Consider the following 22556-nt stretch of genomic DNA (forward strand, 5'->3'; position numbering starts at 1 on the left):
ATCCCAGGACTTGGGAGGCTTTTTTTAGTGCAATTTCCAGAATTCCCCAGCCAACATGGCCCCTAATCTTGGGAGCTGTGGTTCAAAAAATGATTTTTTTCCCCCCTGAGCTTTGGTCATCACCCCTACCACTCCAGAACCATTTGGTTTAAAAGAGGAAATTGTTTTGTCCACCCCTCCTGAGGCAGTTCCTATGGCTTCTGTGCATGCCGAGGACAGCCTGTGTAGGGCTTCTCTTTCTCAGAGGGATCATCCTACACAGCTGTTCAAGTAGAATTAAAAAGAGGGGGAAGATGATGGACTTAAGAGATAAAAAGAGTAAAGTGTGGGGTGGCTCTGGGCCATTCCATTACTTGCATTTACTTCCCTCCCTACAAAAATATTACTCCCAAGGAAGCATGTCCCATAAAAGGGAAAACAAATATCCCCTCCTCTAATTTATAGTATTAATTTCCCTCAAACTTTCTGGGGCAAAGCAGACTTCATCTAAATCATTTTGGTAGGTTTTCTAGGATTTAGCACGGTGACCTCATAAGTTGTCTGCAATTAAGGGAAAGGTCCAGAGCTCTGTGGTAGAGTGTGTGCTCAGTAGGCAAAGGCACCGGGTTCTCCTGCAGGCAGCTCTTGCTTAAAGGATCTCTGATCTGGGGGGTGGGGGTGGGGGAGAGTCAACTGAGATGCTCTCCGATGTGTCCTTTGAGAGAGCAGCGGTATTGTGATCAATCAAACATTCTTGTTATTTCCCACTTATCTGAGCCAGTAAAAGTAGTCAAGAGACTTTGTACATCATTTTTATTGATATTGAAATAAACTATTGTACTCAACCTACAGTGGTGCCTCGCTCAACAATTACCTCATTAAACGATGAATCCGGTTGCTGATGAGGTTTTTGCAATTGCTTTTGCGATAGCAAAACAACGTTTCAAAGGGCTTTTTTCGCTTCCCGACGATTGGTTCCCTGCTTCGGGAACCAATTCTTCACATTATGACGATCAAAACAGCTGATCGTCGGGTTTCAAAATGGCTCCCCGCTGAGCTTTAGGACGGATTTTTCACTTTACAGGCACCCTAAAATGGCCGCCCTGTGGAGGATATTCGCTGGACGCTGAGGTATTTAGCCCATTGGAACACATTGAACCGGTTTTCAATGTATTTCAATGGGCTTTTTTATTTCGCTTGACGAGGATTTAGCTCTACAGCGATTTCGCTGGAACAGATTATCCTCGTCAAGCGAGGCACCACTGTACTAATGGAAAGATTGTTTTAGAGGAGTTACAATACAAACACACTTTAGCTCCTACATTTGAAATTAAAAAATGTGGACCATCACTGTTCATATTGGTGTTCCATTTTGTATGCATGTTTTTGGGTGGGTTGTGGGTTTGTTTGTTTGTTTGTTTTGCAATAATCTGTTATAAAATTATTGTAAAGCTTATAGTATAAAAGATAGCTATAAGAATGCAAGGATCTGAAGAACCCCTCGTATATGCAGAAGGCATTTTTCAGGCAAGAAGGAGTCTTGGATATTCCCAGTTCCTTGTTGGGACATGCATGTAAAGAAGGGGCAGTAAAAGGAAGGAGGAGGGAAGCCTTGTTTCACGGCTGTAACTGATGTTTCTCTGAATCTAAGTGGAATACATGACAGACTTTGAACAAACACTGCAAATTGTCATTTATTCCATTCTTGCAAGTGAGAATAAAAAAAGTAAGGTTTTTTTCCCCCACAGTGTGATATTACAAGATATTTCATGTATTTTTTGCATTCCCCCCTTTTTTGCCAAAGGATTGCAAAATGTTTGTACAAACTACAAGATTTTAAATCCAAAACACATTTCTTTGCACAGAATATGATTTTTTAAAAAACCTTTTTGCTGCCAGTGCTGCTGCTGACAGAAAAAAAATACAAGCCTTTTTGCTTACGTGAAGGAACAGGAAAACTTCCAGATGCTGACATTGTTGTCGACAGGATATCTCAGTATATTGAGACACTTTCTGTGAGGACAAAAAAACTCAAAGGATATGATTGATGTGAACACACTGAAGTTGTCTTAAAATGTATCGCCATCATCTTAGGACTGCATAGCTGGAAGGGGACCCTATGGATCATTGAGTCTAGTCCCTGTCAAGGAAACACAGTGGGGAATCAAACTCCCAGAGTCTGGCTCTGCTGGAGCTATCCAGCAGTTCATTTGCTAAACACTTTGGGCAGAATCCAGTTGGGGAAACATGGAGTGCAAGTGCAGTTGTGCAGTGGGTTGCCCATTCAACTGGGCTGTCCTTCGCACATCCAGTCACATGCTGGTTGGGAGCCTGGGTGCATGACTAATCAGCCTGCTGATTGTGCAAAGGACAGTCCAGTGGAGAAGGGAAACCATTGCATGATGGCCCTTCCACATTCAGTTTTTTGCCACAGGATTTTGGTGTTCCACATAATTGTATGTATCACACCCAGATTATTACTGTTGTTATTCCTTTGTTATGAACACCACTTTTCCCCTTAGGAGAATTTGGATATTTTCTTTTTAGCAAGGGATTGGTCTATTTTATTTCTGGTATATAAACACTAGGCTTGCTGGAAAGCTCAATAAGTTGAGTACATGGCTGCTAAACAAGAGGTCAAGAGTCTGATTCCTAACAGACCTCAGAGTTGGACACGACTGGACTAAATGTCAAGGGTAACCTTTACAGTACCTAATGAAAAATGGGTCTCCATGTAATTTACAAGTAAAATCATAAAATTATAAATGCAAAAATAGGGATGAAAGCCAAACAGAACCAAGCCAGCAACAAAGATTCAAATGATCTAAAAAGTATTTAAAAAGGTATTTACTTGGCACCCAATAGAGCTCAAAAGGTACCAGCCAAGCTTTCCTGGGGAAGGCACTCCATAACACTAAAAAGGCCTTATTTTCAGGAGCTGTCCAACAGACCTCACATAACAGGAATATGCAAGAAGAAGGACAGAGGGTGGGGGGAGAGTCAGGGAAACACCACCACCACCACCACTGCTGTGTGGGTGACTGGATAAGCGTAATGCCAGCCTGGTATCTTTTCTCCCTTCTGAAGCTGATGCAGGTGGGAAGCTGGTGGGATAGCTTATTTTTCTCTCTACTTTGCACTAAAGGCATTAAAGTTATTTGCATGCAGTTCCAATTTTTGTGCACAGGTGACTACTCAAAGAACCACAGTTACAGGTAAGCAACTTGTTCTTCTTTACCATGGCTTCTGTGCACCACACATATGGGTAACTAACAGGATGGAGCACTGATTGCCTCCTTTTGGGCTCCCACATCCATCCAGCTGTGGTGGATGAAGGACATAGTCTGTGACCAAGTTGCTGCTCTGCATACTGCAGATGTTCTGGTGGTTATCTCTATTCACACACGTACTGCTTTATAGACATGACTTACAATTTTCATGTGTCTCTTTTTTTCTTTTTTTGTGACATAGATTCCTGTTAAACAACAACAAAAATGTTTGCGCAAGTGCATTAGTATGTTGTGGTGGTTAGACTTAAAAAAATTCTTTGTAGTCCTGTTCTTTGTGCAGTGATTTGCCTGTTGGTCTCAGAATGCCTATGTGTGAAATGTCACTGCCAGTTTTTCTAGATGTTAAGTACTTGTGCATTATTTAACTGTTCTTCGTTTTCTTTGCAAAGTACCGTATTTTTCACTCCACAAGACACACTTCCCCCAAAAAAAGTGGGGGGAAAGTATGTGTGTCTTATGGAGTGAATACTGTAAAAAAATGGTACAGACCCCCCAGAGCCCATGCTGCTATACTCCTCCTCTTCTGTGGACCCCCTGCTCCGGGTTTCTTTTGTCTCTCCGCATCCCCCTCACTAGGCCGGGACCTGAACATCAGAGGGGCACCTGCCGTAGCCCTGCGCCGCCACCGCCACCAGTGGAATGTGATGTGAGGGGAGACTTGAAATGGGGGAGCGCAACAAGCTCCTTCTGCTCCTCCTCCTCCCCTCCTTAGCTCTCCTCTCTTCTGCTCGTTCGTCTCAGCTTTCTTCTTCCCTTCACCTTGTTTTCCACTCTGCCAGCCCTTCCTTCACTCATACGGCAGTGGTGGCTCCTCCTCTTCACACTTCCCCCTTCCTTCCTCTCCCCTTCCTGCCTCCGTCCTCTCTCCCTTTCTCTCTTCTGTCTCTCAAGGCACCCATCAGGGGCTGCCTGAGGTGTCTCTTCTGCACTCCCCCAAAAATAAGGGTGTGGGGGTGAACCAGGTAACAATAAACAAGAGTGAGGAGCCCACGATTACTACTTGGGCTATGGTTCCCGCCACCACCCAGGTCACAGGGGAGACGCCACAGCAACACCCAGACAGCCAGGCGTGACAGAAGTTTTTTTCTTTTTTTCTCCCTCTAAAATTAGGTGTGTCTTATAGTCAGGTGTGTCTTATGGAGCAAAAAATACGGTACCTGCAATTGGCTCCACCTACAAGTGACCTATTGGTTCTGCCAAGGTGGCCCTTCCCTCCACTCCACCAGACCCAGTGGCCAGAATTTGCTTCTGAAAGTGTTCTTGGAGTCCGTGTATATGTCAGGGACCAATCAGTCAAGTGAGCTGCAAATCATTTAGGGTTTTAAACGCTGACAGCAGCATTGTGAACTGGGCCCAGAATCTTAACGTGTTGCCTCTCATCCAATTCTTTATTTTTCCCTGGTGGTGATGCAGAACTTTCAGTCCTTCACTTGGCTTCAGTGGAAAAGGAGAGATACAGGTGGGTGTCTGCTAGTGACAGCTTAGTTCACAGTTTCTGGCAGACTGGTTTCAGGTACATGTTAAACCACACGAGGAATAAAATATTATTCTTTGGAACTTCACAGCACAATTACCAAGGGGTGAGCAATAAGCTTTGAGGCCCATCTTCTGGAATTAGTTGTGCAGCTATGAGTGTACCTACTGCAACATTCTATCTTAAACATGCAACCCAGAAAAAAAATCTTTCTGAGGTAATTCCATGGTTGATGGTTTTGAAACCTTCTTAATGATCTGGGGGAGTCAGCAGGGTTGCATTCCTCCTCTTCTTCTCTCTCAACAAAGGTGATTCCACAAGTCATTCAAGATGGCCAAGAAATCAGTTTTGTAGTAGAGCAGTGAGTATGAGGCAAGAAAATGTGTGATTGAATCTTCTTTGATTTGCCTGTGGTTACAAAAGTATGATACCTGCATATCTTTCAGGAGACATCATCTTAGCCTGGGGTGGACACCTCCGGCTCCCCATAAGTTATATTGTTGGAGTGCAATTCCATGGTTCTCTGCCATTAGCTGTGGTGCCCAAGATTGGCTGTAGTTGTAGTTCAGTAGTGATTGGAGGGCCACAGCTGCCCATTCTGACTTGGCTGAGACTACATGCGTAAATAGTACGGGATTTGCTGCAGAAGTAAAATGGATTCATTCAATTTTTAAAAAAATTGATCACATGATCATCCATTTTATTTCCACAGCAAGGTCAGTACAAATCAGTCTGGCTCTTTTTGCTTCTGAAGGTTTTTTACCTACCAATGCAGAAATCTTTTTCCCCAAGCTGTAATGATTTGAACAGTGTTCTCTCCATGCAATCAGTTGTTTTATTCTCCAAAAGGGCGGAACAGGAGATGACTGTGGATGGTATCCTGGCAACATGCAAAGCTGGGTGTGATGTTTTCAGATGGCAGGAACATCCATCCTCACAATATTTCTCTTTAGTAGCTCAAAAGTATTTTTAAAGTTTTTAAACAAACCAGAATTTAGTGCTAGATCGCCTTATCACTGCATTGATATACTGGCTTAGATGTCCAGACAAAAAGAAAAGGTAAAAATAGTTTTGAAATAGAAACAACTCAAATGAACTAGAGCAGGCTGCTGCATTACCACAGTATGCATGTATGTATGTGTTTGTACATTTTGGAGAATTTTGGAAAACTGTCCCTTTTCCCTAATGCCATGCAAAACTTTAAACAGTCCATCAGCTTTTCAATGAATCATAAAAGGAGAGTGGGGATTGGTAGATGGCAGGATCAAAGGAAAGGGGGACTGTGAGCTGTGGCATGGATCAAACCTCGTTAGACTGACTGCTTAGTATAAACACTGGCACCGAAACAATTATAGTCTCTGTGTGATCACCTATTCTGAATAGAATCATAAAATAGGTTGAAAATCAAGCAAGAGCAGAGCCAAAGCACTCGAGTTTGGCTTGCCAGTGTCGTTGTAGCTTAAGTTAAAAAAAAATCCCTCCTTTCTCACTCAGGGAGGAAATCCCTTTTTATAAAGAAAGTACAGTGGTACCTCAACTTACGAACTTAATCCGTATTGGAACAGTGCCCGTAACTTGAAATGTTCATAAGTTGAAGCACCATTTCCCATAGGAATGCATTGAAAACCGATTAATCTGTTCCGACCAAAGAAAAAAAAAATACACCCCCCCCAAAAAAAACACTGCAAGCCCCATAGGAATGTGCAGGGGCTGCAAAAAAACAAAACAAAACAAAAAACCCAGGAGAGAAAGGGAGTCTCAAAGGTTGGCCGAAGTGAACGGGGTCAGAGACCTGGCTGGGAAGCGCTGACCTGTCTGCCTTACCACCCACCTCCTCCTGCTCCTCCGGAGCTTCCCTCACTCTAGTCAGCAGCCACGGCTTCCCCCCTGCTGCCCAGAGAGAAAAGATAACAACAAACAAACAAACAGCACAGCGAGCCCAGTCGGAAGGTGCTTCGTTGCTGAGGCTTTAAGAAAAAAAAAACTCAAAAAACAGACACTAGAGCCACCTCCGTTGCTGAGATTTAAGAAGGAAAATAAACTCCAAAAATACAGACACACACTCTCACTCCAAAGCAGAGCCACCAAACCCCACTCAGAACAGTTTTTTTTAAAGGAGAAAACAGCAGCTTACCTCCCTGCAGACACCCACACAGGCTTACTCAAAAACAGGAGGCTCTCCCAAGCCTCCAACTGTGACACACCCTGTAACTGCCGAAAGAGCTACAGGACAAAGAAGCAGCCTCGGTGCCACCTACACTTAGAAAGTTGAATTGCCCGCCTTCATTCCCTGCCTGTTTCTGTTTGTAAGTGGAAGCTCCATTCACAAGTCAAGGCAAAAAGTTGCGAGCGGAGCCGTTCACAAGTCGAAATGTTCATAAGTAGGGACATTTGTATGTAAAAGTATGTTTCAGTGGTTAAAGACTGGAGCTTATTAATTGGGACACTTCTTTTTTTGCTTTTAGTCATTAAAATATTTTAGTAGGTTATTGTAATTGTTTACTAAACATCATTGACCTAGCAGCTAAGGCAGATATGTGACTGCAAGTTGGTGGCTATGGTAGATGAGACTTTGTTTTTTAGCAACCCACGTATGATTGTTGCAGTTAACTTTCTTTTGCCATGTTGTTGTTTAGTGATTAAGTCATGTCTGACTCTTTGTGACCCCCATGGACCAGAGCACACCAGACAGGAGGTCTTCCACTGCCTCCCAGAGTTTGGTCAAATTCATGTTGGTAGCTTTGATGGCACTGTCCAACCATCACATCCTCTGTTGTCCCCTTCTCCTCTTGCCTTCACGCTTTCCCAACATCAGGGTCTTTTCCAGGGAGTCTTCTCTTCTCATGAGATGGCCAAAGTACTGGAGCCTCAGTTTCAGGATCTGTCCTTTCAGTGAGCACTCAGGGTTGATTTCCTTCAGAATGGATAGGTTTGTTTTCTTTGCAGTCCAGGGGACTCTCAAGAGTCTCCTCCAGCACCACTTCAAAAGCATCAATTCTTTGGCGGTCAGCCTTTCTTATGGTCCAGCTCTCACTTCCATCTATCGCTACTGGAAAAACCATAGCTTTCATGATGCGGACCTTTGCCAGCAAGGTGATGTCTCTGCTTTTTAAGATGCTATCTAGGTTTGTCATCGCTTTCCTCCCAAGAAGCAGGTGTCTTTTAATTTCATGGCTGCTATCAGCATCTGCAGTGATCATGGAGCCCAAGAAAGTAAAATCTGTCACTATCTTCCCCTTCTATTTGCCAAGAGGTGATGGGACCAGTGGCCATGATCTTGGGGATTTTTTTATATTGAGCTTCAGACCGTTTTTTGCACCCTCCTCTTTCGCCCTCATCAAGAGATTCTTTAATTCCTCCACACTTTCTGCCATCAGAGTGGTATCATCTGCATATCTGAGGTTCTTGATATTTCTTCCGGCAGTCTTAACTCCGGCTTGGGATACCTCCAGTCCTGCCTTTTGTATGATGTATTCTGCATCAAAGTTAAATAAGCCGGGGGACAATATACAGCCTTCTTGTACTCCTTTCCCAAATTTGAATCAATCAGTTGTTCCATATCCAGTTTTAACTGTTGCTTCCTGTCCCACGTATACGTTTCTCAGGAGATAGATAAGGTGGTCAGGCACTCCCATTTCTTTAAGAACTTGGCATAGTTTGTTGTGGTCCACACAGTCAAAGGCTTTTGCGTAGTCAATGGAGCAGAAGTAGACGTTTTTCTGGAACTCTCTCACTTTCTCTATAATCCAGCGCATGTTAGCAATTTGGTCTCTAGTTCTTCTGCCATGTTGTAGTTATTACTAAACCATGTGGCCAAGTAATGCTGATGTTTCTTCCCTCCCTTTCAAACTGTGTTGTGCCTTTAATGTGCAAGAGGAGTTTAATCAATGTAATAATGAGCATCTGTATCTATCTGTGAATGAATACTGTATGTGTATTCGTCTGTAAGTGGAAGGAATCCAGGAAGCAAGCTTGGAGAGATTCTCTTCCTCTTCCCCCCATCGCGCTTTCAAAAGTGATTGGGAAAATAAGGTGTGTCCCTCCCCCCCCCCCAGTACATCAAGAGTCACATCACCAGCCTGGCAATTTTTCCTTGTCACCTTCTCACTTCAGCCCTCATCACTTCTAGACACAGGGTCAGTGCAAAGGTCTGCGGTTTCACAGATCTAAGACTCTTGCCCTGCTTGTTCTGCCAAACCCCGGCTAAACATGAGCCCTCTGGGTGCTGAGAAAAGGAAAAACCAAGAGGGAGGGGAAGAGCAGCAGGGGGAAAAAGCACTTCCTACTACCTTGAAATGCTTCCAGAAAGAGGATTAATGGGACTCTGCTCAAAATCCCACATTCCAGCAGATTCACCCCCTCAATGAGAGTCCCAAATGTATTTGAGGTTTCCGAAGCCCACCCCCATCCCACTGCTGCAGCAAATTCACTTGTGTCTTGTGAATGATTTTAACTGGGAGGGAAACATGAGCTTGGCTTCAGGTCTTAATTTTGTTTTCTGAGCAGCAAAGCAATTTTTATAAACATTTTGGCTAGAATCCAGAACATTGTGCATGCACCAGAGTCCAGTTGTATGTGATTGCAAACAGAACTCTCTATCTGCCTGTTTGTTTTTCTGTCCGTCTGTCTGAGTGGGAAAGGGGGTATTTTTTTCCCCACCACAGCAGGGAATGCAGAAATCCTGTCTGACCACGCAAGGCTGATACAGGGACAACTTTTGGCTCTAATCCTGGTCTCACATAACACTTTATACATTTCCCTGGTTCTAGTCAGATAGATAAGCTCCATGATGAGGCACAGTGTTACTATCATGATACTTTGCAGCTACAAGTCTATCTTTACCCTATGCAGAAGGATCAAAATTCCTCCTTCTTCTTTTTTTCTTTTTTGCTGCTTCCATTGCGTAGGTGTGCTGCATAGCAGATAGTAGGAGCTTGTATATGCACCATCACAATGCCATGGGAAATGTTTCTCCACATATTCTTTCTGTGTTGCTCCGGTAATGTATGGTAGTGCATGGATGAAGGCAACCTGATCAATAAGTCCATAAAAATCACTATACTGGCATCCAACAGGTATTAATTGTCTGCACATCACTGGTCTGAATGGAGGGGGTGAAAAGGGGCAGTATTCCCAATCCAATATTCTAGGCTTGTGAAGGACAACTTTGTGTTGGTTTGGTTGACTGGAAGCCAGCCCTCAATTCCATAAACAAAGTAAAACATGAACCTGGAGCCTTTAATATAAGCCTGGGTCAAAGGTTGCTTTATTTAGATCATAGGTCATAGAAGCTTTGGAGATTTTTAATACTGCTTGGAGGAAAGTACATGGGAGTCTATTTCTTTTTAATTTGAATATATATGTTATCACAGAAGCAAGGGATGATTTTTTTTACCTCAAAACGCTAGACTCTAAAAAATGTCATTATTACTCAGTTCAGATGGCATGCTCTGTATTTGTTTTATATGCTCAGACACGTTTAAATGTTCCACTTAAGGAATTTTTGTAAAAATGGTTTGCTGTCCATAAATTATACTATGACACAAGTTGTTTGGGTATATTATAATTTATAGATCATAAATCACTCTTGCCGAAGGGACGAAAGACAAGTCTAGAGAACTGATGATCAGAAGACTGAGTAGGTTAAATTGCAGTATTATTTTTTAATCTACTTTTTACATGCAAGTGACTGGGGGATTTGCTTCCAGTCTCTTACTTTAAAGGCTGGCCAGATAAACAAGCGAAGATAGAACAGGGACAGGCAAAGTTCTATTTTTTTAATGCAACACTGAAAATGTTAAGGATTCTGTTGTTCCTCCAGATGATTCACGCAGAACACTGGAGTGTTTTACTGGAGTGAAATATGAGAGGATGATAATGACAATAACAACAGCATTTAGAGATGGGCAGGTTTGGCAGTTTGTGACATTTGGTTTATCAGCCAAACCAGTGTTCATCACTTCAAAGCCCTGCTTCTTCACTAGCGCCCAGAGAAGGCAAGACAGACTGCGGGAGGAGGTGGGACTTTAAAGCACCAAACACCTGTTCAGCCAATAAACAAACTAAATAAACTGTGATTTAGCATCCTGATGAGGGATGTGGTGGCGCTGCGGGCTAAACCGCAGAAGCCTGTGCTGCAGGGTCAGAAGACCAAGCAGTCGTAAGATCGAATCTACGCGACGGAGTGAGCGCCCGTCGCTTGTCCCAGCTCCCGCCAACCTAGCGGTTCGAAAGCATGCAAATGCGAGTAGATAAATAGGGACCACTTCGGTGGGAAGGTAACAGCGTTCCGTGTCTAAGTCGCACTGGCCATGTGACCATGGAAGATTGTCTTCGGACAAACGCTGGCTCTATGGCTTGAAAATGGGGATGAGCACCGCCCCCTAGAGTCGAACACGACTGGACAAAAATTGTCAAGGGGAACCTTTACCTTTACCTTTACCTAGCATCCTGATGACCCCTAGTTTGTGTTGAATGGGTGATGAGAGTCAAATCACAGGTATTGATCAGTGTGTGTAGGTTTTCTGTAGATTTCTCTTCCTAAACTGCTGTCGGATCCTATGATGACTGCACAGTCCGGGAAAGCCTACAGGTTGTCTTTCATGTCTTCCCTGGTGAACTTGATATTTCACTGCATTTATGTGGTCTGTGAAGGCCTGTCCTTCCTAAATCTTGATCTTCACTTAGGTGTCATCCGCATACCTGAAACCAACGGGTAGGAGTTGTCCCCCATAAGGTGTTTAAGCCAAGAAGTTTAGTGCCTTATTTTCCACTTCTTACATGTATAAGCTGGCAACAGTGGGTGACACCGAGGAACTCATTTTGGATCAAGAAGACAGGTTGTTTTGAAAGACCACACCAGAAAGACCATTGTTAACTACTGTTAGCGACCCACGACAATGGGTGGAGAAGGACTGCAGAAGTGGGAATTTCACTCATTCTCTCCCCCCCCCCCCGTCCTTTGTCAATCTAATGAGCCTATTCAGATCAGGGGGGAATGAAACCAACATGGAGGCTATATCAGGAATCTTCTCAGACTGAAGAAGCTACTTGGATGAGTAGCAAAATATTTCAACCTAATAAGAGAAGTCCAGTTACCATGATGCAACTTCCAGATAACCTCACCTGGATGACTGAGCATCTTTATAGATCTACTCACTGAGCTGTCCATCCAGCAATGATATTGTTGTTCTTTCATGCTCACCAGGGTGTTTTAGAGCAGTGATCCCCAACGTTTTCTGAACTGCAGACCAGTTGGGGGGGCGGGGTCCAGGTGCAGGTGGGTGGGGCACTCTTGTGGGTCAGCAGGGTGCACTCGTGCACATGCACGGATGGGTGGGGGCACTCATGGGTGGGCAAAGCGTGCACACGTGTGGGGGGGCGGGGCATCCATGCATATGGGTAGGCAGGTCATGCATGTGGGGGGGGGACTGTGGGGGGGGAGATCTGTCTCCATAGCCCAGTCCTGCCAAGGCCACAGATCAGCACCAAGCCACGGACTAGGGCTTGGGGACCCCTGTTTTAGATTACATATTTTGTTCTCCTTAAGCCTAAAACATGGGTTTTGACTTTATCTTCCTATATGGACTATTAGTACTGGATTAACATTTTGGGTATCAAGAATGTCAGACTGTCAAAATTATTAATCTAAAACCAAATTCCAAGTAGTGCTGCATTTGGGATTTTGTGGTACTGCAGGACAAAATCATTTGATCCTGTGGACTGTTGTTTGCTGCGTAGTGAATTGGTAACCAAAGTTTAGTCTACAAATAGCTCGCATGATCTGCTTCGTCCGTGCTTCTTCATACGAAGCCTACTCCACCACATGTGTAAAATGATCAGAGCTTTGTTTATTATTATTTTATTATTTATTTAATTTATATGCCGCCCACACTACCCAAAGGTAGTGTGTATGAAATTTATTGCTTTTTTTTTGGACCAATGCCAGAGAAAGGCCTTAGAGGTCTAAGCTTTAAAGAGAATGTTTTTGAATATTGAATATCAAGATTTGCTATAAGCTGTTGTCTTTTTCATAACTGCAACATTCCATAGCTATGCGACCAATTTAGGTTGTTGGTTATTTCCGAAATCTAGCTAGCAAAACTCAATTCAGAGCTCAGTGTGATGCTCATTGGATCACATTCTGCAGTATCTACTCTAACACAGCTGGTAATCAGTGTCCTGTTACAATGCTTATAAAATGTAAGATATCTAGTGGCATTTTCTCAAAATACAGCAATTCTACCCCCATGTATGTAAGTAAATTCCATTATTAGATACTGAAGTGGACAACATGGTGTCATACTTTGGCTCACTTTGATGCCAAGAGTCTGGTTCCCCCATTGTTAGTGAAGCTACCAACTCCTCTTCACCAGTAAAATGAAGAGCTGAGAGCAGATATACAACTTCCTTTTTCTTTTGTTTCCTCTCTCCTAGGTATTGCAATGAACATTTGCTATGTTCTCCGCACATGTTTTGGACCACCTGGGGTGCATGGGAACGTTGTACGGCCCAATGCGGAGGAGGGATTCAGGCCCGCCACAGAGCTTGTGAGAATGGCCCTGACTGTCCCGGTTGTAGTGTTGTGAGTGACAACTGTGTTAATTGCTGTGTTATATATTTGCATAGCCCTGTTATACATTCATGACTCAGAAGATTCTCCTGTGTTATGCAAGGCTAGGTCAGGGACACTGAAACAAATTCGTGGTGACGAAATATACATAATAGAGAGAGAGCTTGGTCAGTATTGCCGCTTCTTGTTTAGACTACTGCAATATGCTGTATGTTCAGCTGCCCGTGAGCAAGCTTATTAGTAAAGAATATGGCATCTAGATTTACTAACTAGGACTAGCTAGATAAAACATTGCCACATCCCACATGGATACTTAAATGACTGTCCCAGCTATGGGCTCTTTTCCAGGGACAATACAAAGTGTGGATGCTTACATATGAAGCCCTAGGTGGATTGTGACTTGGGTGCCCCCTCCTTCAGTTCCTTGCCTGGATGCTGTGTTTGTGATCTGAGGATCTGCTCTGAAATTTGGTGGGGGGTGACCAAGGGAAGGACATCCTGCTTGTTTAATGCACTTCTAAGGGAAACTCAGATTGTGCCAAAGAGGATGCTTTCTGTTCATCCAGACAGCCTGGTGTGCCGAATGGGCCAGATTTAACATTTGTTTTCTAGGTTCTGCAGACTTTTACTGCTCTCCTGTTTCGTTCTGTGCCCTTGTTTTAATGGAGCATTATTCTTGGTTTGTGACTGCCTTGGTCCTTTTATGGAGGACATACTAGAAACATTGTGTCAGCTGAAGTCTCAGGTCCATGCCTCTGTACTGGGTGTCCATGGGCTCCGCAAGCTGCATTTGTAGGCTGGTGGAACTGGTATGTTTATTTCTTTACAGGGAAGAAGGTTATTTTAGTCCTCCTTTAGATCCCAAAGGTTAAAAAAAAAGTCAGAGGGAGTAGTCAAGTCATAAAAATGCACAGGCGAAGATCTTTCTAGACCTGGCTGGTTTTCTTTTGAAGGGCGTGATTTGGCATTTACCCATGAGACATCAGTGGCGACACACAGGGCCATATGGGGAAGACACATCTCCTTTTAGCTCCTGAAATTATGGCTCTCATTTTAAACCACTATTATAGTCTGTTCATGCTAACTGTACATTTAGAGTGGAAAGCTAGAGGAGATTTGTTGACTAACACTAACCCAGGGGCCTAAAATGAAAAGACATTATGGTAAAGCATCAGTACTGCAGTTTCTGCTGGCTCAGACTGTGGGTTTTATAGCAGAGGGACGATCAGAGGTCTGCAAACAGGAGGGCATTTTTGCTTGGAGTAGGAACAGCCAGCCTGAGGTTTGGATCCTCTCTGCCAAGCTATTGAAGACCTGGATCCTTCTTGTCCCTCTCAGGCACATTATTATTGGGCAATGTTCCACTGCTTACCCAACAGCAAGCATCTGGTACAAAATGGCATTCCCGAGGCTTTGTTGTTGTTTTTTTATAGGGACAAATAAAGAAACAAAATGTGATTATTCATTCTAGACTAGTCCTGGGCAAAGGCAGCAGATAAGATGAATGTCGGCTGGACCAGTTCAGCATTGTCCAGGTCTGCTGCTGCCAGCTTGGGTATGCTGAGGGTGTGGGAAGATGTCTGGTCAGCCTCATCTGACCCGAGCCTCATGATACTGAGTTGCCAGCCAGGAACAGGGGAGATTTTCGGTCAGTTCTGTAATCCCTCACAGGAATTGGCACCGGGCATTTCTTCTCCAACCAAAGGGGAAGGATTGTCCCTCGTTTGTGCACCAGAGCCCTGCACCACCCGTGATTCTTTTCTGCTTCCCAGAAGCAAGCCTTTCTGGTTTGTTTACTTCTTTCTCATAGGAAAATGAGGCTAGTAGCTAGTAGAAGGTCGGGGTCAATAAAATAAAGGTAGGTAGAATTGTTGTGTTGTTCACTGATAATACCGCAGAAGTGTGCTCCTTCAGCAATCTTTTAACAGCAGCTGCCCTGTCCAGTGCATTTGGGTGTACAGTGGTGCCACGCATAGCGATCGCTCTGCTTAGCGATGAAATCGCTTTGTGACACTTTTTTGCGATCGCAAAAGCTATCACTTTGCTATGTTCCCTATGGGGGAATTTCGCTTTGCGATGATCGGTTCCCTGCTTCGGGAACCGAGCATCACAAAGCGACAATTTTAAAACAGCTGATCGGTGGTTTCAAAATGGCCACCGGGTAAACAAAATGGCCACCCACTGTTTTCTGGGATGGATTCCTCGCTTAAGAGGCACCAGAAATGCAGTGCTATGGAGGATCTTCACTGAACGGTGAGTTTCCAGCCCATAGGAACGCAATGAAGAGGTTTCAATGCGTCTCTATGAGCTTTTTTATTTCGCATTGTGACGTTTTCGTTCTGTAGCAATTTTTGTGGAACAAATTAACGTCGCAATACGAGGCACCACTGTAATGTGTTCATGGTCCCTGTCTTTTCCCACTGACCCACCCGCCCAGCTAGTGCAGCTGGTGATTCTTGGAGCCAAAGTGTTTTCTGAGGCCCCACTGTGAAGCTCTAAGCACCTTGAGACTAGGATACCCTGTGCACCTGCCTTCTCCAGTGTGAGAAAGCTTGCCATTAAGAGACCCCATTCCTGCATCCCACTATCACAGAGGTGAGTGAAGTGTCCTCCAGATGCGGTTATAGACAAACTTTCAGCACTCTGGCCCTTGGCCATGCTAATTAGGGCTGACAGTAGAGGTACACAAGCCACATCCAAAGGACTGCACTTGATCCACACATGTCCTTCTTTTCAAAATTAAACATATGGCATCTGGAAACAGGGCTTTATCAGTTCTGGCACTGCCCTATTAGAATCCCTTATCAGAGCAATTCACCTCACAGGCATATTAATTTGGGCACCTCTTTTTGCTTTCCTTCCAATGCTGGCTGAGAACCATTTTGTTGGCCAGGCTCCCTTAATTTTTATGATTTACTTGTAAAGTGCTTGTTATGATTTGCTTTATAGATTTTACCATGCTGTTATAGCTCTGTTCTCTGAGCCATTCTGAGACCTATGCTGGGAACATCTTAACAAATGACCCCATTTAAAAAAAAATGAATGAATTAAATATAAATCAACCAAAGTAGGGACAGCTGCTTCAAAATCTTTAGTAAAAGCCTGGTTATACACATGGGAATTGTGCATAAGGACCTCAAGTTTGAAGTATACAATGAAGTATAACGTTTTGCTTTATTACTGCAGACTTCGTAGACATATTGATATCCAAGCAAGTGTAAGCTTGGAGGGCTTTTTTAAATGATTAGTATTTCTAAAAATCAGGGATTAGAGTCAAATTACATGAAAGTACTGTTTCCAATGTATTGTCCTTGTTATCTCCTGAATCTATGTATGCACTTTCCCCCAGGAGTTTCAGGCTTGCAATACCAGCCCCTGTCCAGAGTTGAAAAAAACCACACCTTGGACACCATGGAGTCCTGTGAACATCTCTGACAACGGTGGCCATTATGAACAACGTTTTCGATACACATGCAAGGCCCGGCTGCCTGATGCCAGTTTGCTAGATGTGGGAAGGCAGAGGATTGAAATGCGTTACTGCTCCAGTGATGGTTCTACAGGATGCTCCACAGATGGTAAGTAGTCACTCATGGCAACCCTTACTTTTACAGACACCACTGAACCAGAAGTTGTCACAAATGTTGGAAGGACTAGCAAAATGATTAGTTCACCAGAACATTTAAAAAATAACTAATTCCAATTCTTTCCCCAAAGAAATACAGTCGTGTCCCGCTTAACGATTGCCCCGCATTACGACTAATCCGCTTTATGATGATGTTTTTGCGATCATCTAAATGGGGGGATTTCGCTTAGCGATGATCGGTTTCCTGCTTCGGGAACTGATTTTTGCTTTACAATGATCAAAAACAGCTGATCGTCGGGTTTTCAGAATGGCCACCCAGTGCTTAAAATGGCTCCCGCTGTGCTTAGAGATGGATTCCTTGCTATACAGGCACTAAAAATGGCTGCCGTATGGAGAATCTTCGCTGGACAGTGAGTTTTTAGCCCCTTGAAATGCATTGAAAGGTTTTCAGTGCGTTTCAATGGGCTTTTTAATTTCGCTTTACGATGTTTTCACTTAACAGCGATTTTCCTGGAACGGATTATCGTCGTTAAGCGAGGCACCACTGTAATTAGTTACTGTTATAATTACATTTTTAAAAAACGCCCAACCTTCCCCCCTCCCCCCTCAAAACTGAAATTGCTACTTTTTTAGTTTGTAGAATGGCTGGCCTGTGGTGCAAAACACTTGATGAGGCTACTCCCATTGATCTATAGAAGTGGTTAGAAACAGTTACATTTACACTATAAGAGGAATAAAATTTTCCCTCATGACATTATTATATATAACTAAAAGTGTGACTACATTGACAGAATGTAAGAGAATTGCGCCAGGATGGATATGGTTAGATCTGCAGTATTTTTCTGTCAACTACACAATGTACAGGTCAATGCAAAACAGGCTGGACTTTCCCCCTCCTAATCCATATTTTTTTCCTCCACTGCTTCTACTTTTTTTACAAGCGAATGTGTTCACATTGCTTCAGGCATGTGTGATTGCTTGTGCTGATATAGAAAAGCGATGGGGCATGTGCAAAGATCAATTCAAAGGAGTGCAGGGGTGATGTCTTAATTGGAATGTGTTCTTTGCGACTGTGAAAATATCCATCCCTTTGAGCTCTCTCCTTTTCACCCTTGAAATTAATTTAATTGTTTAAATTATTCTTAGAATTACAGTAGGATGTCCATATCCATGGGATTGATATCCATAGTTTCACATATCTGTGGTTTGCAGCAGCCCTATATACCACAAACAAGAATGCTCCCTTGTATGTTGTATGCAAAGTTTCCCTCATATCTACAGTTTGGGGCATCCACAGTACACAGTGGAACCAATCTCCCATGGATACGGGAGTCCTACTGTATCTATCCCTCAGAATAGATCACCTGTTCACTGCAATGCTGGGTTATTATTATTACTTTTTTTTTTTTTTTTTTTTTTTTGCATTCTTCCCCCTGATTCCTTATTACCTCCTGTACGGCCACACCGGCTCTTTCCACAGCACAGTTTGTCTACTGCTATATTTAGCTCCTTTTGCTTCGCTATCTCTCTGTGGACTGCTAAATGCTTTGCATATGATTTCAAGCATGGGATCTGTTGGTCTGTTGTTTTCACCAGACCTGTCATATTGTTATAAGACGTTAGCACTAAGATTTCTGTAGAAAAACTGTGTGTGCGTGTGGAATGAAAGCAACCTGAATGAATGCTAATGGACATGTGATTGCATCTTTGCCGTGTGTGTATTATGTGAGTGTGTGTGTAGTTTTTGCAAAATCCACCAGTGCTAGTTGGAGAACATTAACAAACCAGCAGAATGAGGCTGACAGCAGAAATTAGATTAAGGGGTGGGGAAAAGGGGGAATAAGATGGTATTAACAATGGAAGAATTGGAGAGGGAGGTTGGGGTCACTTTTTGAACTGTAGCATAATGTTGTGCTGCGAGGAGGCTTGAAATGAAGCTAATTTGGATTATTTGACAACAGTGCACTTAAAACCGAAGGAGACGGAATCAACCTGCAGCAGATCTGAATCTGAATAATTTGGATACCTAGTGTAGCTGCACCTTTAATTATGTGTCAGTTTTGCAAAAAGAAAGAGAGAAAGAGAGAGGGGGGAGAGAGGGGGGGGGAAGCAAGCAAGCAAGCAAGCAAGCAAGCAAGCAAGCAAGCAAGCAAGCAAGAAAGAAAGAAAGAAAGAAAGAAAGAAAGAGGGTGATTCCAAATAACTCATTACAGTATATGTAATTAGCGAATTTTGATTATTGTGGGGGTGCAGTTTTATCACAAAACTATAATGGGAAGTTGAGATGTCATAGGGAAGGAGGAGTAACAGCCCCCCTCCTAACAGGCTGACGTCACCAGTGCCTGAAGTGGTCAGATTTGGCATTCACCTCAGTTTTGTCCTGGTAAAAAGCTGGTCTTGAGGACACAGTTCGGATAAATGCCTCCCTTTACCAGATAGCGATGATTCCAGCTTTTACCTGTCTCAGGTGCTGCTCCTTTGACTTTTATTCTTTGTGCTGAAAACTAATGGCAGTGATTCTGTTACCTTCCCAAGTAGCATGATTGATTGTTAAACAGCTCTTATAATTAGGATATATTTTGTAACATCGAGATGCAGATAAAACTACAGCTCTTCTTCATTTTCCTGACATCTTTTAAATATTTGAAAGCCCTCGAGCTCCTATCCCCCTCAGCCTTCTTTTCTCGAGACTAAATATAGCCAGTCTCCCATCTTCATTCCCAAGGTTTTCCTCTTAGGTCTTCTGTTGTCTTTGTGGCTCTCATCAGAATTGGGGAAATATTATTTTGGAGCAAGCTTCCTTTTCCATTGTACAGAATTCTTCAAGGTGTGCTAAAGGTCAGATTACCAAGGCTGCTCAGACTAGCAGTAATGTCTCCCAAGTTTCTGCCCCTGCTCTGCAGTTTAAAATTGTGTCTTCAACTTTTTGCTATAGAAAAATTGCACTATTGACTTGAGTTCCATTTCTTATCCCCATTATATACACCATAACTGCTTCTTGGGAAAGTTCCAAGCTTTCCCAGATGCCCCACCTTGTGCATTTTGCTCTTGTTCTCTGTTCTTTCTATTTGATCTTTCATGGATTTCATCTCAGTGCTGCATGCCTCACTCTCCCTGAAATGGGTTAAAACTTGTATCTTACCTTCTAAAAAGCTCAGCAATCCCTCTTTGCTTTATATCATTGTTAATTTAATAAATTCATTGTCTATTGTTCCATGTCCTTTTTTTTGTCACCCATCTTTGCAAAATTTCATTTAGCACCTTGCTTGAGGGGAATGTTGACCCCTGTTGATAAGCCCGCTCATGGCTTTTAGATAAATGTGCTTCCACATAATGCAGGGACAGGCAACTTGCAGCACTAGGGAGACTACATTTCTCCCCCACCCCCACCCCAGTGCTGAGTACTCCACCCTCTCCCAAAATTCACTTCTGCATTGCTGAATTTTCATGATATGGCAGCATAAAAAAAAACAAACCCCTTCAAAATTAAAAAAAAACCCTCCAATTCACTTCAAAACAAGCAGCTTGGAAAACACAAAACTTGTTTTATTTTGGAAGTTCTGGAAGCAGTTTTTAAATGCCTCTAGAAGTGGAAGCAATTTTGGGGGCATTTGAACAAGGCATGCGCTCTTTTTGTGCACATTGGTTCAAAGTGGAACTTCAGGAGTTTCTGCTGTGGCCATCGCAGAAAAAAATGTGGTGTCAGAGCAAAGGAGGGGTAACAGGGCCCACAAAATTGAGCTGATGCAGCCAGTGGATCAGATGATGCCCACTGCTAAAATAAAACAACTTTGTCAAGTCCAGGTTTCTTTAGATTTTCTAGAAGAGCACCCATTTGGTTTTTTTTTGTTTGTTTGTTTTTTTTTGGCATGAATGCTTACAGCAGAGAAAGGGAAGGTAGAGGATTCTCTACAAATTTTCCCTTTTAGTTTTCTAGATACCAAAACAGAAAATGGGCCAGGGGGTGGGAGAGAACAACAGTCGTGGGCAGAGGATTTGAGTTCAGGATCAGGTGAAGGAAAGGCATCTTTGTCATCTTCTTGCTGGTTTTCTGCTACAAGCTTGTCCTCCAGTCTTGCCAATGTGTTCCTCAATAGGTGTGGATTTGGGAATGAGAGGGAAAAGTCCTACTCCATCAGTAGAAGGAAAGGGCAAGCCACAACAAAACTGCAAGCCTTGTTTCTGACAGGGCCATGACCTAACCAAACAGAACATTGAAATTGAATCCCTGGGACTATGTTAGAAATTTAGTCGACAAGTCCCAGCAACAGTGCCATGCTTCTCTGTTATCTGCTTTGCTCTCTCTAACATAGTTAGAGGGAAGCCCTTAGACCTTCCCTTCTCTGGTGCCATTTTCCACATGTGGAGAGTAACTTATCTGCACAGGGGAGGTTCCTAATTATGTCTACACGCTCCTTGTGAATAAGAACCAAGTTTTCTAGCAGATCTGCTCACATAAGAGCCGGCAGGTGAACAGGACTGTCTTTTCTGCAGACTCGTCAATCTCCCATCTGAAGAAAGTGACGATGGAGAGGGAGGGGCTACGCACTCCCCTCAGAGTGTGTTGGCAAGAATTACCTGAAAAACAACTGAATAGGGCTAGAAAGAGGTGGTTGATCTTGGGCTCTATTTATGGCACCTGTTTTCTCATGGCTTTCATAACTTTTCATACAGACCTGCCTTGCTCTGTCTGATTTCCCTTCATGTACTTGTGAGTAGTACCTGGAAAAAGACTTCCATTTTGAAGGGTTTCAAAATGAGTCTATTCGGAGTCTGTGAAGCAGATTTTGCAGTAACTACTTTGAAATGCCAGAGCGACCATCTCTTCCCACATCACCTCTTGTGGCAGGAACTTTCACAATAAAGTACTACCTACCCATTTCTTAACTTTTTTCAGAGATGGAGCTTTTACTGTGGCACCATTACACCCATTACAAACGGTTTCCTAAGGCCCCGGCTGATTTGTTGCTACAACTTGTCCATTAATTCTCTTCATCACTGACTTTTGACTCTGGGCCAGGAGACAACAATACTAACCGCTCCCCCTTCTGGCAGTATATCAACTAGAAGGCTTTTAACATTGTCTCTATTAACTTTATTTTCCTTTAATTTAAAATGGTCTGGTAATGGCCATTTTTGTGAGGTTCCACAAATGAAAACAGAACAGAGGATGAAACTAAGCAGCAATCTAGTGGCTGGTGGTTGGTTAAGGCAACGAATCCCAGATTTAAATCTCTTCTCTGTGAGTAACTCACAGACGGCTCTTTCTTTCTTCTGCATTTCTAACATGATAGTACTGCCAAGTCACCTTGCAGGATGGTTATAAGGATTGCTAAACTCATGTTTATAAAGTTTTTGAACATCATAACATCTTGTATAATGTTGCTGAGCATTATTCATGCAGAAGGGGCATGTATATACTAAAATACTGCTATTCTCACACAGAAGGCTTCTTCTGAAAGTTCAGGCTGGCCAGCCATGCAGCATTGCACCATCCCTGCCATTCCATTCTTCTCCAGATTTTGACTTATTCCAGTTAGTGCTCAGCCAGCTATGGCCACTGGACATGTTCAGGCCTCATGTGTCTGTTTCTCGGGGCAAGGTTTGCCAAGAGCTCTGTGTACTTTGTACTTCCAAGTGAGCAAATCTCTCTCTCTT

At 43.2% G+C, this 22556-nt stretch overlaps 1 protein-coding gene across 3 annotated transcripts in view; it reads left to right on the top strand.

Moving 5' to 3' along the window:
* The window catches only part of SEMA5A (semaphorin 5A), a 195819-nt gene that overhangs the window by 159803 nt on the left and 13460 nt on the right, over nucleotides 1-22556 (top strand). For all 3 annotated transcript variants that reach the window (XM_020812770.3, XM_078392566.1, XM_020812772.3), the window contains 2 exons: nucleotides 13180-13327; nucleotides 16665-16890. In XM_020812770.3, the coding sequence (XP_020668429.3) occupies nucleotides 13180-13327; nucleotides 16665-16890 (374 nt within the window). The remainder of the gene's footprint in view (nucleotides 1-13179; nucleotides 13328-16664; nucleotides 16891-22556) is intronic.

The sequence above is a fragment of the Pogona vitticeps genome, chromosome 4 (genome assembly GCF_051106095.1).
Source record: "Pogona vitticeps strain Pit_001003342236 chromosome 4, PviZW2.1, whole genome shotgun sequence".
Classification (NCBI taxonomy): domain Eukaryota; kingdom Metazoa; phylum Chordata; class Lepidosauria; order Squamata; family Agamidae; genus Pogona; species Pogona vitticeps.